The sequence below is a fragment of the Selaginella moellendorffii genome, unplaced genomic scaffold (assembly GCF_000143415.4).
Source record: "Selaginella moellendorffii unplaced genomic scaffold, v1.0 SELMOscaffold_30, whole genome shotgun sequence".
NCBI classification, from domain to species: Eukaryota; Viridiplantae; Streptophyta; class Lycopodiopsida; order Selaginellales; family Selaginellaceae; genus Selaginella; species Selaginella moellendorffii.
The window spans coordinates 1,127,842-1,144,334 of NW_003314291.1; the positions used below are offsets into that span (position 1 = coordinate 1,127,842).

Below are 16,493 nucleotides of genomic sequence, written 5' to 3' on the forward strand. Positions count from 1 at the left end.
AGAATTCAAAAATAACACACGCTTGAACGTCACATCAAATCCTCTGACAAACCAGATCTTATGATTCCTCTGACAAATTTCAAACTGAGTAGCTTCTAGACTTTGCTGTCGGAGGTTGAACTTTGTCACATCATGTCCTTGCCTCGATCCAGCTGTGCCATGTCAGTGATTCGAACTTTGCCATGCCATGTCAGCGATCCGCGCCAAGATTATTCGCCGTGTAAAGGAATAATTACGCTGTGTGTGTACGTCCATTTATGGCAATATAAGGCCACACGCCATTCAAAGAATAATGCTCGACATAAGGCCACACGCCATTCAAAGAATAATGCTAGTCGAGCATTTTTTGGTGCATTTTTGGGTTCAAAATTGCATGAGCCCACACGCTATAAAGTTTACCTGTACCAAAAATAGAAACAGCTTTATTTACTTGGGAATTTAAGTGGTTGAGGCATTTTTAAACTTACAAACACATGCCCTACTTACATTCCTTTGGTTGCCTAAAATTCAAAAATATTATAAACCTTTCTTTTTGCATTTTCAATGTTTTCAATTATGGTTTTTGATTTTCGTAGGACCAGCCTAGTAATCTATTTGCATCCCGTCATGTTTATAGCTAGCTTTCGTTCGTCCCCTTCACTAGCCTGAGATACATCTGCTCGGCATCTGCCTCTTACAGCATTTGCCCAGAAAGGGCATCTTTCTTCACGCAGCATTTGCCACATGTTTAGGGTTTAGGGTTTAGCAATTCAGTAGCTTGATAAACATGCAAATACAGAACTTGATGCAAAATCCTTTGATATGTCACAATGCCCCTAGGACCATAAACACATTTCAATAGAGAGGGTCCTTTCATTTCATAACTCCTTACGTAGATCTTGGTGAAACCAGAGTTAGTGAAGTTAGTTTCTTGTGATCCCGCATCTGATTGTGATGTCCCTTTGCAGTTTCGATGGAAAGGTCAATGCACACCAAACTGTGAAATCTTGGAGCAAAATAACGGTCGGATCTATGGCAAATGCCCCTGAAACATTGTAAGGCTCGTGTGGTCTCATGTGGTGTCCGATTGAGATGCTTCTTTGCAGAGTCATCAAGAAAGACATTGTATACCATTCTGTAAAATCTAGTTGTGATCTAACGGTTGGATCTCTAGAAAACTCAAAAAAATCTCGCGCATGTCAGAATATCCTAGGAATATACTCCTATGTGCCCCTGAAAATGGCATGCGGCCCCACGCCATTCAAGAGATAATGCCAGATGACGCCGAGAATTTTTTGGTGCATTTTTTGGGTTCAAAATTGCATGAGCCCACACGCTATAAAGTTTATCTTTGCCAAATAGAGAAAAGTTTATCTGTGTCATGTGAGGTAGTTACAGTCCTTTGTGCTCGGCATCTGCCTCTTGCAGCATTTGCACTGAAAGGGAATTTTTCTCCATTCAGCATTTGGCCCTGAAAATGGCATGCGCCCACACGCCATTCAAGGAATAACGCCACAGGACGCCTGGATTTTTGGGTTTAAAATGTTTAGGGTTTTTTGGGTTTTTTCAAAATATTTTGGGTCCAACGTTTTTTGGGTTTCTTTGGTTCAAAATTGCATGAGCCCACACGCTATAATATTGATTTGAGAGAAAAATAGAAACAGATAGAATTTCTTTATTTAGCTGAACATCTGCCATTTTTGGAAATACAAGATGCTTTGGAATATCCAATCATGCATGGTAGAAATATAGCGAGGGTATTAAATGATATCCCAATCATGATCTTTCTTTTGGATTTCGCGTGCATGCAGTCCGAGGAATGATGACGTTGCGGATTTCTTTTGGATTTTGCGTGCTTGCATGCGCGCGGCAATCCAGAAATTAATGGTGGCGCCCAAGTCCGAGGAATGATGACGTGGCGGGATTACCAACCGTTGTGACATTTCGCGCGTGTGAGGTTAGGTTTTGCATTTTGCTTTGTACTCGCGCTCGCACACTCGCGCTCGCGCTCGCATCACACTCGCGCTCCCGCTCGCATCGCGCTCCCACTCGCGATCACGCTCACTTCTCTACAGGTTTCTCGTGTGCATCGGCGTCCACTCGCGCTTGCATCACACTCGCGCTCGCATCGCGCTCGTGTGCATCGGCGTCCACTTCAAGACACACCCAGTTTGTAACTTCGCCGCCAACTCCGCCGCCCACTCCACCACCCACACGCAGCCCACTTGGCGTCCCGGGAGATTTCAGCACCACTCTCCAACTATAAGTGGCAGAGTAGCCTTGCTGCTACGATCCGCTGCACACACAGTGCACATTCGCCAGCGAGTCCGGCCTCGATTGTCACGGCCTCCATTCGGCTTCAAATGGTAAGTCTTTTAGACGAAGTAGAAAATGGCATGAGGCCACATGCCATTCAGTAGCAACATTGGCATGCACCGATTGGGCTCTCGAGTGCAGTCCGGTTACAGATGGCGTGTAGCCTCACGCCATCTTAGGATGCAGCCTCAAGACATCTGATGCAGTGGTGAATGGCGTGTGGCCTCACGTTATTTCCAGCTGCTAGCTTTTCATCTGTCAACTCTAATTGTTGTGCATTTTTGAACAGGCGAGGAATTGCGTTCTTCTTCCAGCCACTGTCAATGTGGATGCAGAGAAGGGGGAGGAGCTCACCAGTTGGACTTTCGGGATGGAAGGCGAGGATCTGATGCTGTACAACACAGATGGTGGGAGAAAAGAATGCATGGGGATCCTCATCCAAGTGACAGACACTCCATGCAGTTCCATGCAAGAATATGGACTGGCACTTGTGGTAGAGACAGCGTCCGCCTTCAAGATCCACCTTGCACATCCTAGCGGCTTCCCAGAGGGGGGCAGCGGCAGGAATTCCTAGAGGGAGCTAGGGAGAGGTTGTCCAGGAGGCCCACAATTTCAAAGACGCTGCGGGTTTATGAAGATCACATGGAATCCACGGACCTCACCTACGGCGATGTTCAAAAACTATATTCCAACATTGAGCCGTTGAGAGTGCCTCCAGTTTGCGAAGCGAAGGGGAAGGGGGTCGATCTGGAAACTACCCCGAAGCAGAAAAGGGTGGTCAAGCTCAAGCCGACGTCCGACTCTGCTGCTCCAAAAAAGAAGCTACTCGGTGATGCCATTGCCTCGGGTTCGAACACTACACCCACCAAAAAGAAGAGCTGCAAAGAGCAGAAAGAGCAAGAAGAGGCAGCAAAAATCGTCGCAGATAATAGTACTTGTTACTATTCCAACAAAGTATATACAATCGACGTGAGCCGTATCGAGATCCAAAGCAAATACAACCACAGGCTAGTATCTGATGAGTGGGTGGAGAAACTGAAGCAGAAGATGCTGGCAAGTCCAGTAACACCCGACATCGCAGACGTGATCCCCTACTACCGAACAATGAAGGGCGAGACGAGGTTTCCAGACTTGATCAATAGGAAGGTGTTGGACGATCAGAACATCCGGTTCTATGCCGTCTCCGGGCAGCATTCTAGCTTGGCGATGCAACAGATAGTTGTGGATATTATGGTGGGCGAGGAGGTGAAGAAAGTCTTCAAGACAAGAGTTGTCCGCCTGATAAAAGGCAACTCGCCCCTCCGATCTATCATATACATCTCCCACGCGCAGAATGTCAAGCAAGAAACGTGCTACAAATCGGGTCTGCACGAGACATTGGCACGAACACGGAAGCTCTGGGTTCAACTGAAGAAGCCACAAAAACCAGGACAAGGACGTGCACTAGCAACTAGCGCCTGGCAGGTAAGCCTCGTTGCATGTGGCATAGCATGTGGCCTCACGCCATTTCCATTGCAGGAATTCTCGAGTCTTCTCTCGAAAACACTGGGGGTCAATGACACACTCAGCATCCATAACATTCTACTCGCGACAAAAGTTGTTTTTGACAAATGGGTAGATGTGCTAAGGAGGTACCATGACGGGGAGTTGCTAAACTCAATGGGTGTGGAGGACGGCCGGAAGCCCAATGATTTGAAGCTCAACGCCTTGCATTTCTCGCGGTCTCTAGACGACGACGACCTTCTGACAGTGGCTAATGCTCTTCTACTTGGTGAGGTAGTCTTCAACAAGACCAAAATGACTCCCGGCCATATTGTGACATACGAGGACTTGTGCACGACTCTGAGAGCTCGTGCGCTATTGAAGGATTGGATCTTCGAGCAAGTGGCCGTGGCGAGGGTGAGCATCGACACCACGCAAGAGATGATGGAAGAGCTGGACTTGTCAAATGAAGACATCGACGAGTACGTGAAGGGGGCCCCCAAGTTCATCGATCTGCTGCAGGATGCCACGAAAAGTAAAGCTGAGAAGTTGGATCAGTATCCAAATTTCATTAAGAGGGATGTCGACCGCCGGCTTCAGAAACAGCTCGACCCCGCAGCAGAGGCCTATCGAGAACCTTACCGGGTATACGTGAATTCGGATGAGGATCAAAGGTGGAGGAGCATCGTTTCCCGCGGAGATGAGCAGGTCAAGAACATCTTTTGTGTGATGGACTTCACAAACGAGGAGATCACTCATGCAGACGAAGTCAGCTCCATCATTGACTTAATGGTGGGACTTGCGGAAGTGGAATCTTCAGTCCACTATATGATCTACGACTCCGAATCCTATCACAAGTTCTGGAAGGCCTTGAACGAGGTGAAGGCTCGGTTGAAAGGCAAGGAGATGCGGGAGATCCATGGGATAATGGCTAAGAAGAAGATACCGACGAATGTCCGCATCTTCACAGTCGCCCTTGTTATTGGTCCTGCAGCAGAGTGGGACTGGAGTGACTTCCCAGCTTCGTTCAACAAAGCCGATCGAATTGATCTGAGGGAGGTCAATTTACCCGTGCCTGAGGAACTGAAGACGGCTATGGAGCTTTCGAATCCAAAGAAAGCTCCAGGTGCAGCATGGGAAATGCTCAGCTAGGTCTTCAACGCAATAGCGGGTGACTCCAAGGGCAAATGCGTTGTCGAGTACAACTGCGGCGGACTATTCTTTCGAGCCGCACTACTCAAGGGTGTCCCGTGTGTTGCGGTGACAAACTCCATTGAAGAGGTGACTTCAATGGAGCATATAATTATAGTTGCCAAAGAAAAACAGTATCTTCTCTACGAACCTGGTGAGTACGCACTTTAAGTTTAAATGTTATCTCACAAGCTCTGTATGCAGGAGCGTGGCCACCCCCAGATGCTGAAACGGCGTTAACAGCTACTGATGTTAGGCCGAGGTCACAACCTGCACAAGGTAAGGTCACGTGAGGCCTCACGCCATTTTGATTATAGATCGTTGTGAATATTCAGACACGAGGACTGAAAAGCGCACTGGTGGCGCGTCGAAGAAGGACAAACAGACAAGCAATAGGAAAAAAGGAGGTACAAATTATATTTGCAATGGCGTGTGGTCTCATGCCATTCCTTGCAGGAGACACTTCTTCAAAGGCAAAACAGGCAAGCACCAGCCAAGCTCAAACTGACAGTGGTCATAAAAAGCGAAAGCACGTTGGACAGTCGTCGGGATCAGAGGCGTTTGATTCGAAAAGGAAGAAGGGCAACGAAAAGATGATAGGTAATGCCTCGCGGTTATGGCGTGTGTGCTCATGCCATTCATTGCAGATCAAGGGCTGAGTGAAAGGAGCCAGTCACCACCTTCTGACTCAGATTCCTATGGCGGACTCCCCTTCCCCAATCTCAATGGAGAGGTACAATGGATGAGGGATGCTTTTCAAGTCAGGGCCACGTTTTTCTCATCTCGTCGTCTTCGAAGGGTGCAAGAACGTGCAGAAACCATGTTAAGACAGTCGGGTGAGGATACGGTCCTAGGTCACGCACTAAAACAGGCTATGGATGTCTTGTATTTTGAGATGGAGACTCGGCCAGATGATTTTTCCAAGATGGTCCTGGAAAAACAAGCAATCCAGCCTGAGCAGCCTATGGAAGAAATGCAAGAGGGGGATGAGGAGCCAGAGAAAGATAATGAGCAGGAAGAGCAGAAGGACGAAGAGGAGGACGAAGAAGAGGAGGACGAAGAAGAGGCGGACGAAGAGGACTTGGATGGTCCTCACAATGGTGACGATCACAATAACGACGACGATGATGATGACGACGATGGCCAGCCTGAGGTGGCCAAAGAGCAGCGGAGGAAGGTCATACAAGACAAACCATCAGGTAAATAATAGTACATCCATTCCTAACCTTTTACCATTTCTAACATTGTCCATGTAGGTTGCAAAGCAAATGGTAAGTAGAGATTATTCAGTTGAATTAAGATACAAACTCTAGCCTTTAGTGTCGAGGAAGGATAGTGCCAAGCAAGGGTCGAAACGTATGTCCAATCCTTCAGAATCAGCAGTGCGCCCAAGTGATATCGGTCCTAGTTCCTCAATAGCAGTTGATGGTAAATACAGTATAGTCGATTCAATGTGCTAATGAGTTTGTTTTTAGTAGCACGGGAGGATACCATCTCAATCGAAGGGAGATATTTGGACATGCATATGGATCCGCCAGTGGACTCTACTTGCCTGCAAGAGTCATCAGAGCTGGTGGAGGCTACTATCCATATCAACGCCAAGCAAGCTGACCACGCTCCACTTGATGCTGCCCATACCACTGAGTCAATCTTGTCCACGTATCCAACTGACGGTGACCAGGCGCCATTGGACCCGCATGAGGCCGCCCCAGCCGCCGAGCCGGTCGTATCCTCATTTCCAACGTGTGCCCAATCGTCTGACTACGCGCCGTTGGAACCTCCCTACACCGCCCCTGCTGCCTGTTCGGTCATGTCCACTTTGCCAACGGAGGCACCAGCTGAAATGGCGTGTGATCACACGCCATCGGAACCACCCCATGCCACTGTTGAGCCAGTTGTACCAGAGTCTACAGCTGAAATGGCATGTGCCCACACGCCATCGGATGCGATTGACCCCACATTGCAGAGGAGAGTATTTCCGCCCTTCACGTTTCCTCGACCAAAACCCTCTGAACGACCATCGGGAGCACCATTCGCTAATATTGTAGATGGTAAAATTGACTTGTACCATTTTTTATGCTAACGCATTTCATTTCAGAGTCACGGCGAAAGTACTGTATCATTTTTGATCTGAACGGTGTCCTTTTCTCCCATGAGCGTGGCTCGTCCTCGAATGTCACTGCACCCTCCAAAGCCTGCGGTCGCAAGTTGGTCAAAAGAGACAGATTCACATTAATCACACGGGAGAAACTGCGGGATCTAATAATGACCATGCGACACTTAAAACAGAGGGCCGGGTTCAATTTGCAATTGGGAGTTTGGACATCCATGATGCGCCACAATGCATTAACGTTGCTACAGATGATGCACGATCAGACGCGAGTAATATTACCATTTGACTTTCTCCTAACGCAGGAGGATTGCTTGACTATGGTCCATGTGAGGGGTAGCAAGCCCATCTTCGTCAAGGCAGAGGCTGTAGTGATGAACCGGACTGCTAGGTCAAGTGAAATCCTCATCATCGATGACTCGCCGATTAAAACTGCAGCGAACATGCACACATATGCAGTGCACCCCATCTCTTGCAGTATGGAAACTAGGGAGAAGAAACCGTATGTTCTGGGGGACCTTGCAAAACGGCTTGAAGCGATGGTGATAGAGAACCGGCCAGTCCAGGAGGTGGCTGCAGAAATCAACCAAATGGCAGATGGAACGGTATATCAGAAGCCATTTGATCGGACAGACACCAGTCATCATTTATGGCATGTATATTGTCTAGCCAAGCACTATCCGCATCTCCATAATCTGCTCAACCGGATGGGTTCTTCGACCACTGAACATGAGCGTGGACGTATTAGAGAAGAGATGGCATTACTATTGGGTTTAAATCCTGATAGTGTGGAGAGTGATGAAATTCCAAGATTATTGTATAGGCGTTGGAGGCAAAAAATAACAGTCTGAGATGGCATGTATTTATTTAAAAATGTAACTTATTATGGCATGGGGTTCCATGCCATTGTATTAATATTAAAAGACAATTCTTTGAGAGGATTTGCATTATACTAGAAGTGTTACAGCATGTTATTGGAAGTCTACGAAGTTGTTTTATTAATAAGGGGAAAGTAAAGATTGAATGGGGACTTGGGCTCCACCTAGACTCGGAGCAACTGAGCCAATATTAAAAGGATGGAAAGAAATTGGACGACAATGACAAGGAGAAGAGAGAGGTGAAGCAGTGAGAAGTGATTGAGTAGACATTTCCTTGTTTAAAATAAAATGGCATGTGCCTCAATGCAGTTGAATTTTGTTATATTTATATACTATATAAAGGTTTGGAAACCTTATTTTACAAGTGGGATAATGACAATTCCCACTTTAACGAAATAGAGCTTTAATGGAGGTGGATGTTATTGCCGCCCAAGTTCAAAGACAAGGACGAAAACATAGTTATAACTGTGATGTCTATTGTTGGGTATGTAATAATAGTGGTTACATTTATCAGTATTGTTGATATTGTTCAAAGTGGTGACCTTCATTTCCTAGGTGGAGACTTTAGTATCAACAATATCTTGTTAATGTTGTTATAGTAGAAGGTCTAAACATTAAGATACTTATGAGAAATGACAAATCGCATGAGTAAAGTCAAAACATCCACAGCACCAAGAATTTCTTCAATCAAATGTCAAAGCAGAGCTTCACATCCTGGAATCTGATGATCACCGCCTACTTGCACGACAGCCAAGTGAAATCTGCCAAGAGCCTCTTCAATCAAACCCCAGCCAAGAACCCCCTCCTCTACAACGCGATGCTCACAACCTACGCCCATAACAGGTGCCATGCCCTCGCGATCGAGCTCTTCGCCTTGATGCTGTGTAGAGATCTCATCTCGTACAATGCAATGCTCTCTGCGCTCGTGAACTCTAGCCCTATCGATCAAACCAAAGATTTCTTCGATCTAATTCCCGAGAAGATCGTTGCATGGAATACGATGCTCACAACATATGCCGAGAATGGGCATCTGGAAATGGCGATTTCCATGTTCGATTCGATGAGCCATCATGATATCGTGTCCTACACTGCCATGGTCACTGCGTATGGATCGAGCGGCCAGATAGAACACGCAAGAATACTGTTTGCCTCGTCACCCCAGAAAGACGTGGTTTTATCAACTGCCATGCTCGCAGCATATGCCCATTTAGGGTTCTTGGCAGAGGCTAGCACAATTTTCTAATCTATGCGAGAATGCAGCATAATCACGTGGAATTCTATGCTAGATGCTCACGCATTGAGCAGAAAAATCGAAAAAAACGCAGTGTATTTTCCATTTGATGCCGGTAAGAGATACAGTGTCTTGGATTTTGATGCTCAGCGCATATGCCCGGCTTGGGCATCTGGAGAAAGCGATTTCGTTCTTCGCGACAATGCCAATGCCACACGCAGTCCCGGATCGCGTCGTGCCCTGGAACACGATGCTCGCAGCGCACGGAACCAGCGGCCAGGACGCCGAGAATCTCCTGTGGGCCGCGAATTTGCAAGGTGTGGCCCCGGATGCCGGCTGGAGCTACTTCGTGTCGATGCGCAGCGATTACTCGATCCAGCCGGAGAAGCTCCACTTTGGGTGCATGGTGGCCATCCTGGCTCGAGCCGGGAACTTCGATTTCGCCCGGGATCTCCTCGACAACATGCCATTCGTTCCAGGGATCGAGCAATTGAGCTGCCTGACACTGTTCTAGAGCCAAACAAATTAGATTTCGTCCAGGAACTTCCAGAGATCAAGCAATTGGGCTAAGACGCAGTTGCCCATCTCGAGATCTAGACTAGACAATTGGAGGAAACAAAGATCTTCCTCCACGTGCCATATATCATGTGTCGAAGGGCACCAAATTATAAAACTATATACGTGATCCTATATAATATCTATGGTCCTTTCAAAGCTTCGCTCTTCGGAGCACTGGCCGCCTCGACTTTCTCCTGGACAGCATCCACAGCCTTGTCTTGGACGCTGCTTTTCCCCTCCGCGGCCTTGAGCTCTCCCGCCGCGGCCTCTGTCTTCTCTGGAGCAACTTCGGTCAAGCACTTCCCAAACGGCTTGCCTTTGCGAATGTCCACGACAACGTTGGGGTTGGCAGTGTCCATACCCCCACCACCACCTTCCTTCTTAGCTCCTGCTCCTCCCATTTGCTGCTTCGCGGCGTCTGGAAGGACGTTGGCGCTTCCCATAAGCTCCGAGTCGCTTGGAACTTCGCCGCTGGTCTTCTTTGCCTCCTCCGTGCGGCTCTTCTTTGGCTCCTCCGTGCCTGATCCATGGCCTGGTTGTTCCGTCTTTGGCTTCTCGCTCTCCTTGTCTCCGCTGAGAAAGGATCCTCCCTGCTTATCCATGGAGGAAAAAAAAACGAAATGTGAGTAGACAAAGAGAAGAACCGAGAAAGTCTAAACTGTGGATGGCACTTCTCCAGTGGATATTTTTATAGAGTCCGGGAAAACGAGTAAAGGGGCCCAAACGGGATCACTATCCTCCTGTGAAGAAAGATGGACGAGGTAAATGTGAGACAGAGAAAAAAAGATATATACAAAACTGCCAAGTGCCACCCAGACTCCGATTCACCAAAGATTTTTATCAAGCCGCTGTGGTTTGATTCGTCACAGTGAGAGAACTATAGTACAAAGCTTTCGAGCCTTATTTCGTGCTGCTACCTTGTCTGCCAAAAAAAAGAAGAGTTTAGCATAAAAGAAATGGAAAAACTTGTCATACCAGGTAATGAATTGTCTCGCTCCAGTTAAGAACTCTGTATCTGCAAAGAGGGAGAAGTCAACCAGGGAATCGTGAATCAAAAACATGTCCTTCAGCCACGCCAATTCCTCATACGACTGGTCCGTATTCTAGTTACACGAGCACTGCTCCAACCGGTTCCAAGACCGGGAGCAACGACGTGCAACGTCAACGGGCAGCGCAGTGAGATTACTAAATTATGCATCATAGGACCGAACCACTAGAAGGAAAAAACAGTAAAGCGAAGTTACATTTTGCGCTTAGAAGTTTAAGATGATCTTCTCTTGTGGAACCAAAGTAGATCAGTCACATCCTGCAATAAAAACATCACAGTGAAGGTAGAGCAAAGGGTCTCTACCTTGAGCATGCCCTTGTGGCCAAAGAAAAGTAACAACTTGAGAGGAATCTGGAATACTTATGTTCTTCGAAAAGGCTGCCTGTGGCACAATAAAGCGAAGTTAAATGAGAGATGGTGTAAAGGAGAAAACAATGAATCATGTCTACAACAGTGAGAATAAAAATACCTGGACATATCCTGATTCGCCCATCCAGCTCCCATCAGTCTGCCAGAGTATGGGAATTATGCTCACGCCATGTCCTATCGTAGAGATAAGTGAGAATCGACAACCGAAAAAGAAACAAAAGAAGAGTACCCGATATGCCATTCTGTAAAGACCCTCACATCGCTCCTCCTGTTCGCGTCAATTCCGGCCTCTATAAGTGATCGAATCGAACTGTCCTGAAAAAAGAAAGAACCATACGTAAACCATCCCAAAAGATAGCGAACTACAAGTAAAAAAAACGAGTGGAAAGAAGGAAACATCATGTCTACGTAAACTATCCCAAGAGATGAAAGAACGAGAGTGGAAAGAAGAAAAAAAATGCCTACGTAAGAACAAAAAAAGAAACGAGTGGAAAGAAGAAAAAATCATGTCTACCATAGCAAGAACAAAGGAAAAAAAAAAAAAAAAAAAAAACGAATGGAGATGGAAGAAAAAAGAAGAAGAAATCACGTTACCTGATACCAGAGCCAGTCGCGAAGAACAGCACAGTCTGGAACTTCTCTGGAGGGTAGAGCTGGTCGATATCGAAACCTTTGCCAAAATTTGGGAATTTAGGGTTCCTGGCAAGGGATTCTTGGAGTTCCTAGGACGTGCAGGGCACTACCTCGGCTGTGCTGTGCGATCTGGCCAAGGGAGATAAGGTGGATTTAAGCCAAGTGATGGGCGGAGGCCTTTACACATGCCATTGTTGGGCATTTGCAACACTTACGGATTCTCAAGCTTGGAGATCTTCTTTGGGCATAGAATCGAACACTTGTCTAAAGTAAAGAAGCATATCTTGTGTGCAGATATGTAATATGTTTTTTTCCTGACAATATTCTTTCATGAAATTAGAACGTTCTTCTAGCTTCCAAATGCCCAGCTTGGGCATTTTCATTAGCCCATGTTGACTTTTGCGTTGACATGGTTGACTTTACATTGACTTACATTGAAAAACTGGCTCTGGCTCCTAAGAGATTCTTTCTTCTTGCGATGCTCCACAGCGATGGCGTTTCGACCACCACCACCACCAGCAGGAGCTGGAAAGTGGCAAAGAAATCGACGAAGGGAATCGCCACACTCTTGGCGGCGCTCAAGGAGGCAAGCAAGGCCAGGGATGCCAAGAGGGGGCGGGAGCTCCACTCCGACGCCATAGCCAGTGGAGTGGCGGGCGATCTCTTCGTGGGCAGCAGCCTGGTGGACATGTACTCCAACTGCGGCCTCATGGGCGAAGCGCGAGAGGTATTTGACGCCATGCCCAGCCATGACATTGTCTCGTGGAATGCGCTCATGCTCGGTTACGCAGAGAACGACCATGGATTGGCGGCGCTCGCCCTCTTCTCGCCGATGCGCGACGAGGGCTGCTCTCCAAACTCCAGAACTTTTGTTGCTGCGGCTAAGGCATGTTCTAGCATTCCCACGGCTGAGAAGGAAGAAGAAGTTCCAAGAGGTAGCGAAGTATGCTCGACTTCGAAGATGAGATCGCTGGAGATTGGAATGGCGATCCACTCGCAGGCGCTGGAGAGGAGGTGCGGATCCATTTTCATGGAGAGCTGCCTCGTCGATATGTATGCCAAGTGTGGCGGCATGGACGACGCTCGGCGCGTTTTCGAGAGCATGGAGAGGAGGAATATGGTGGCCGCTCATGCTGGGCTATGCCGAGAGTGGCGATGGCCAAGCTGCGCTCAAGCTCTTCCAGGTGATGGAACGCGAGGATTGCCCGCGGGACGCTCGGACTTTCGTTGCCGCGGTGAAGGCTTGCTCGAGCCTGGCTATGGCGGCGAAGGAAGGATCATCTAGCGCGAGAGCCTTGAGAGCTCTTGAGACCGGCATGGCTGTTCATCGCGAAGCTCGCAAGAGTGGATTCGAGTCGGATGCTTTCGTGACTTGCGGACTTGCGCATACCATACTTGTATGCGAAGCGTGGGAGTATGGAGGATGCGAGGAGGATCTTCGAGCGCTTCGCCAGCCACGACGTTGTCTCGTGGACGGCGTTGATACTTGGCTATGGTGACAATGGCGAGAACGAGGTGGCGGTGGAGCTCTTCTTGCGCATGGTTCACCAGGGATACCATGCAAACGCTCGGACTTTCGTGGCAGTGGTCAAGGCTTGCAGCAGCCTTGCCGAGGAGGAGCAAGGCGGAAGTGTGATAAAGTTTCGCGCTCTCGCCACTGGAATGGCGATCCATCGCCTCGCAGCTGCGAACGGTGGCTGTGATTCTAGGGACGTTTTCGTGGGGAACACTTTGATCGACATGTATGCGAAGTGTGGAACTATGGTGGATTCCCGGCGAGTTTTCGATGCGATGCTTACACGGGACGTGGTCTCGTACAACGCGATCATGCTGGGCTATGCCGAGAATGATGGCGAGGCTATGGCGCTCGAGCTACTCGCGGCCATGCACAGGGAAGAACCGCGCGTTGTGGCGAATAGCTTGAGCTACCTTGCTGCTGTGAAGGCTTGCAATCACTTGGCATCGCGAGAAGAAGCCAGGGACTTCGATGGAAGAGCTGTGAAGATCGAGAGCCTGGAGAAAGGCATGGCTGTTCATGCTCGAGCTACGGAAGCCGGGTGTGATCGAGATCTTTTAGTGGCGAGCAGCCTGATCGATATGTACTCGCGAGCTGGAAGCATGGAGGATTAGCACAGGGCCTTCGATCAAATGGAGAGCCACGATGTAGTGTCATGGACGGGGCTCGTCTCCGGCTACGCCGAGAATGGCGATGGCGAGAGCTCCCTGGCGGTGTTCTTCGCGATGGTGGACGAGGGAGTGGAGCCCGACTCGTGGACGCTCGCGGCGGCGCTCAAGGCGTGCGGATCCATCGCCTCGAGCAAAGCTGGGCGACGTCTCCATGGCGAGATTTGCCGGCATGGACTGGAGGGCGATACCATCGTGGTCACCGGTTTGATCGACTTCTATGGCTACCATGGCCGACGCTCAGCGTGTCTTTGATGGTTCCATGGTTGCCGCGCGGGACGTGGTTGCATGGACGGCTCTAGTGTCCGGCTATGGCCGCCAAGGTGACGTGAAGTTCGTGTTTGTGACGTTCCAGGCGATGGTGAACACTGGCGTGAGGCCGGGTGGTGTGACCCTGCTGTGTGTGCTAGCCGCGTGTAGCCATGCCGGGCTTGTGGAGCGAGGGAAACGATTGTTTGCATCGATGAGAGAGAAGTATGGGATTGCTCCTGGGCGAGAGCACTACCACTGCGTGATTGATATGCTGGGGCGAGCAAACCATCTGGAGGAGGCGCTGGAGATTGTGAGATCGATGCCTTTCCAAGCGGGTGTCGTGACCTGGATGACGATCTTGAGCGCTTGTAGGAAGTGGAAGAACACGAGAGTTGGAAGTGAAGCATTTGATGCGTTGGTTGGAATGGATGTGAGGGTGAATCGTCAGCGTACTTGTTGATGGCTCATGTTTATGAAAGCTAAGATCTTATCTATTGGCGGGAGCTCTTTGAATTTACGCCGTTGGATTTAGGGTTCTTTCTAAATCTTTTGCAATGCTGATATTCTCTCCAACTCTATCTATGCTCCATCGTTTAAGATCTCCTCTTGACTTGACAGGTCTCCCAGTCGGATTCAAGGAAATGTGTAGACTGAAGACTGGAAACGATACACGAAGCTTAAGATCGGTCTCTGGAAAGAAGCCTGGTATTGTTTAGATTATTCTTCCTAGGATGTCAAGTAAAGATGCTCGATTGAGAGAGATCTTTGCCGGAGTGTTTGCAGACTCCACTTTTTAAAGGTATTATGTACTTTTCTCGTCTTGTCACTACTACTCACTTTCTTGCGCAGGCTTTCTGCCAAATACAAAAGAGTCCCTTTTGCCACCGCTCCGAGTCATGAGAATTTCCCCATGCTATGCTTTAAGTTCATATTGCATTAGTCTAGGCCTTGGATGATCTGGATCGCGTGTGCTTCGTGCCACTTGCAGCCGAACTCTTGCAGCCGATTGTTGATTTCCAAAGTCCAATCCAGATCTTGTGCTCGTTGTTTATTAATCAGGGCTTTTTATTTACCAGCAAAAAACCAAAAAACTAGCTGGGCATAGTTTCATTGAGCACGAAAATAAGTTTCTTATGTCCTTGGTTGAAATGCTTCTTAAAACTTAAGCTGCATTTACATTTCTGACCATTTTGAGCTGGAAGGCATGCATGCTTCTATATGTCAGGAAAAGCGATAAAAGGATGCTCAAGCATTTGCAGGTATTTTGTGATTAATGTCTGTTTTCATCTCCTAGTTTCACCCTTCCACAGGTGCCAATGTGGAGCGAGCTCGAACAGAAAAAAGCTTCCAAGCAGACATAAATCGATTTGCTGCATTGACTGATCACCTTTCTTCCTTAGGAACAATGACACTTGAAACAGAAAAACTCATTTTCGAGCAGAAATAATCAGTGATGTGAATAGTAGTTCATCCTGGAGTGTTTGTAACATCTCTGAGAGAATTTTGTTTGGCAATCTAGCAGTTCTCCAAGAGAAGGTTTATAGCCAAGCTTCCCCGCATTGTAGCTGAATCTCAGCCTAGATCTTGGCGGGAGGGCCGCCATGTTTTCCCACACGGTTTTCGAATCAATTTCATGTGATAGTTATTGTCACATGACAATAACTGTGACCTAGGAACAGAAAGAGAGGCAAAACATTGTGTGTCCGTTTCAGGGCATTGCAACAGACTCCAATTCCTTGGTCTCATGTTAGGAGATTCTAGTCGGTGACACCATGACCATGCTTTCTCACTCGGTTTCTCCTTCTCTCACTCGTTTCCCTTTCTCTTTGCTGCACATAAGGGTGACAAATAAAGGTCTTTTTTACACCCTTATTTCTGGTTGCTACTGTTGCAAATTCTGATGGTGGCTGTTTCTAATTATTAAACAGTGCTTCTTACACAAATGACATTTCTTTTTCATTCTCCCATGGCTTAAGCTAATGATCCTTCATTCTAATTGTGATGGAACTACTGATTAATTGATGAGGGTGCAGTTGAGCTCGATATCTCCATATTTTGACCTTGTTGTTAGCTACATCACAAGAGGTTTTGAGTAAACTATAGAATAAACTTATATAAAAAAAATTTGGATGGAACAATATCATAAATTATATTACAATTTTTGGTTTGAGATGGTAATGGATATACCTAGAAAATGCTTGGATATTCTAGGATATTCTATCATCTAACGGTTGTTATTTATTTAGATTAATTTTGTATTTA

General features: G+C 47.6%; 2 protein-coding genes, 1 long non-coding RNA gene and 1 pseudogene across 3 annotated transcripts in view; 2 read left to right on the forward strand and 2 right to left on the reverse strand.

Moving 5' to 3' along the window:
- Nucleotides 1-8,833: 8,833 nt before the first annotated feature.
- LOC112348516 (pentatricopeptide repeat-containing protein At2g45350, chloroplastic-like) lies at nt 8,834-9,701 on the forward strand. The gene is made up of 2 exons (XM_024681187.1): nt 8,834-9,168; nt 9,338-9,701. The coding sequence occupies exons 1-2, from the start codon at nt 8,834-8,836 to the stop codon at nt 9,699-9,701; spliced, it is 699 nt and encodes a 232-aa protein (XP_024536955.1).
- An 855-nt stretch (nt 9,702-10,556) lies between these two features.
- Nucleotides 10,557-11,029, reverse strand: LOC9648868. Its single transcript, XR_002993066.1, has 2 exons — nt 10,721-11,029; nt 10,557-10,667 (listed from the first exon to the last, which is right to left on the reverse strand). It is a non-coding gene; the product is annotated as an uncharacterized LOC9648868 (long non-coding RNA).
- Nucleotides 11,030-12,089: 1,060 nt separating this feature from the next.
- On the forward strand, nt 12,090-14,804 carry LOC112348517 (annotated as a pseudogene).
- Nucleotides 14,805-16,017: 1,213 nt separating this feature from the next.
- The window catches only part of LOC9648869 (calcium and calcium/calmodulin-dependent serine/threonine-protein kinase), a 2,000-nt gene continuing 1,524 nt past the window's right edge, over nt 16,018-16,493 (reverse strand). The window contains exon 3 of the mRNA XM_002976393.2: nt 16,018-16,060. Coding sequence (XP_002976439.2) covers nt 16,018-16,060 — 43 coding nt within the window. The remainder of the gene's footprint in view (nt 16,061-16,493) is intronic.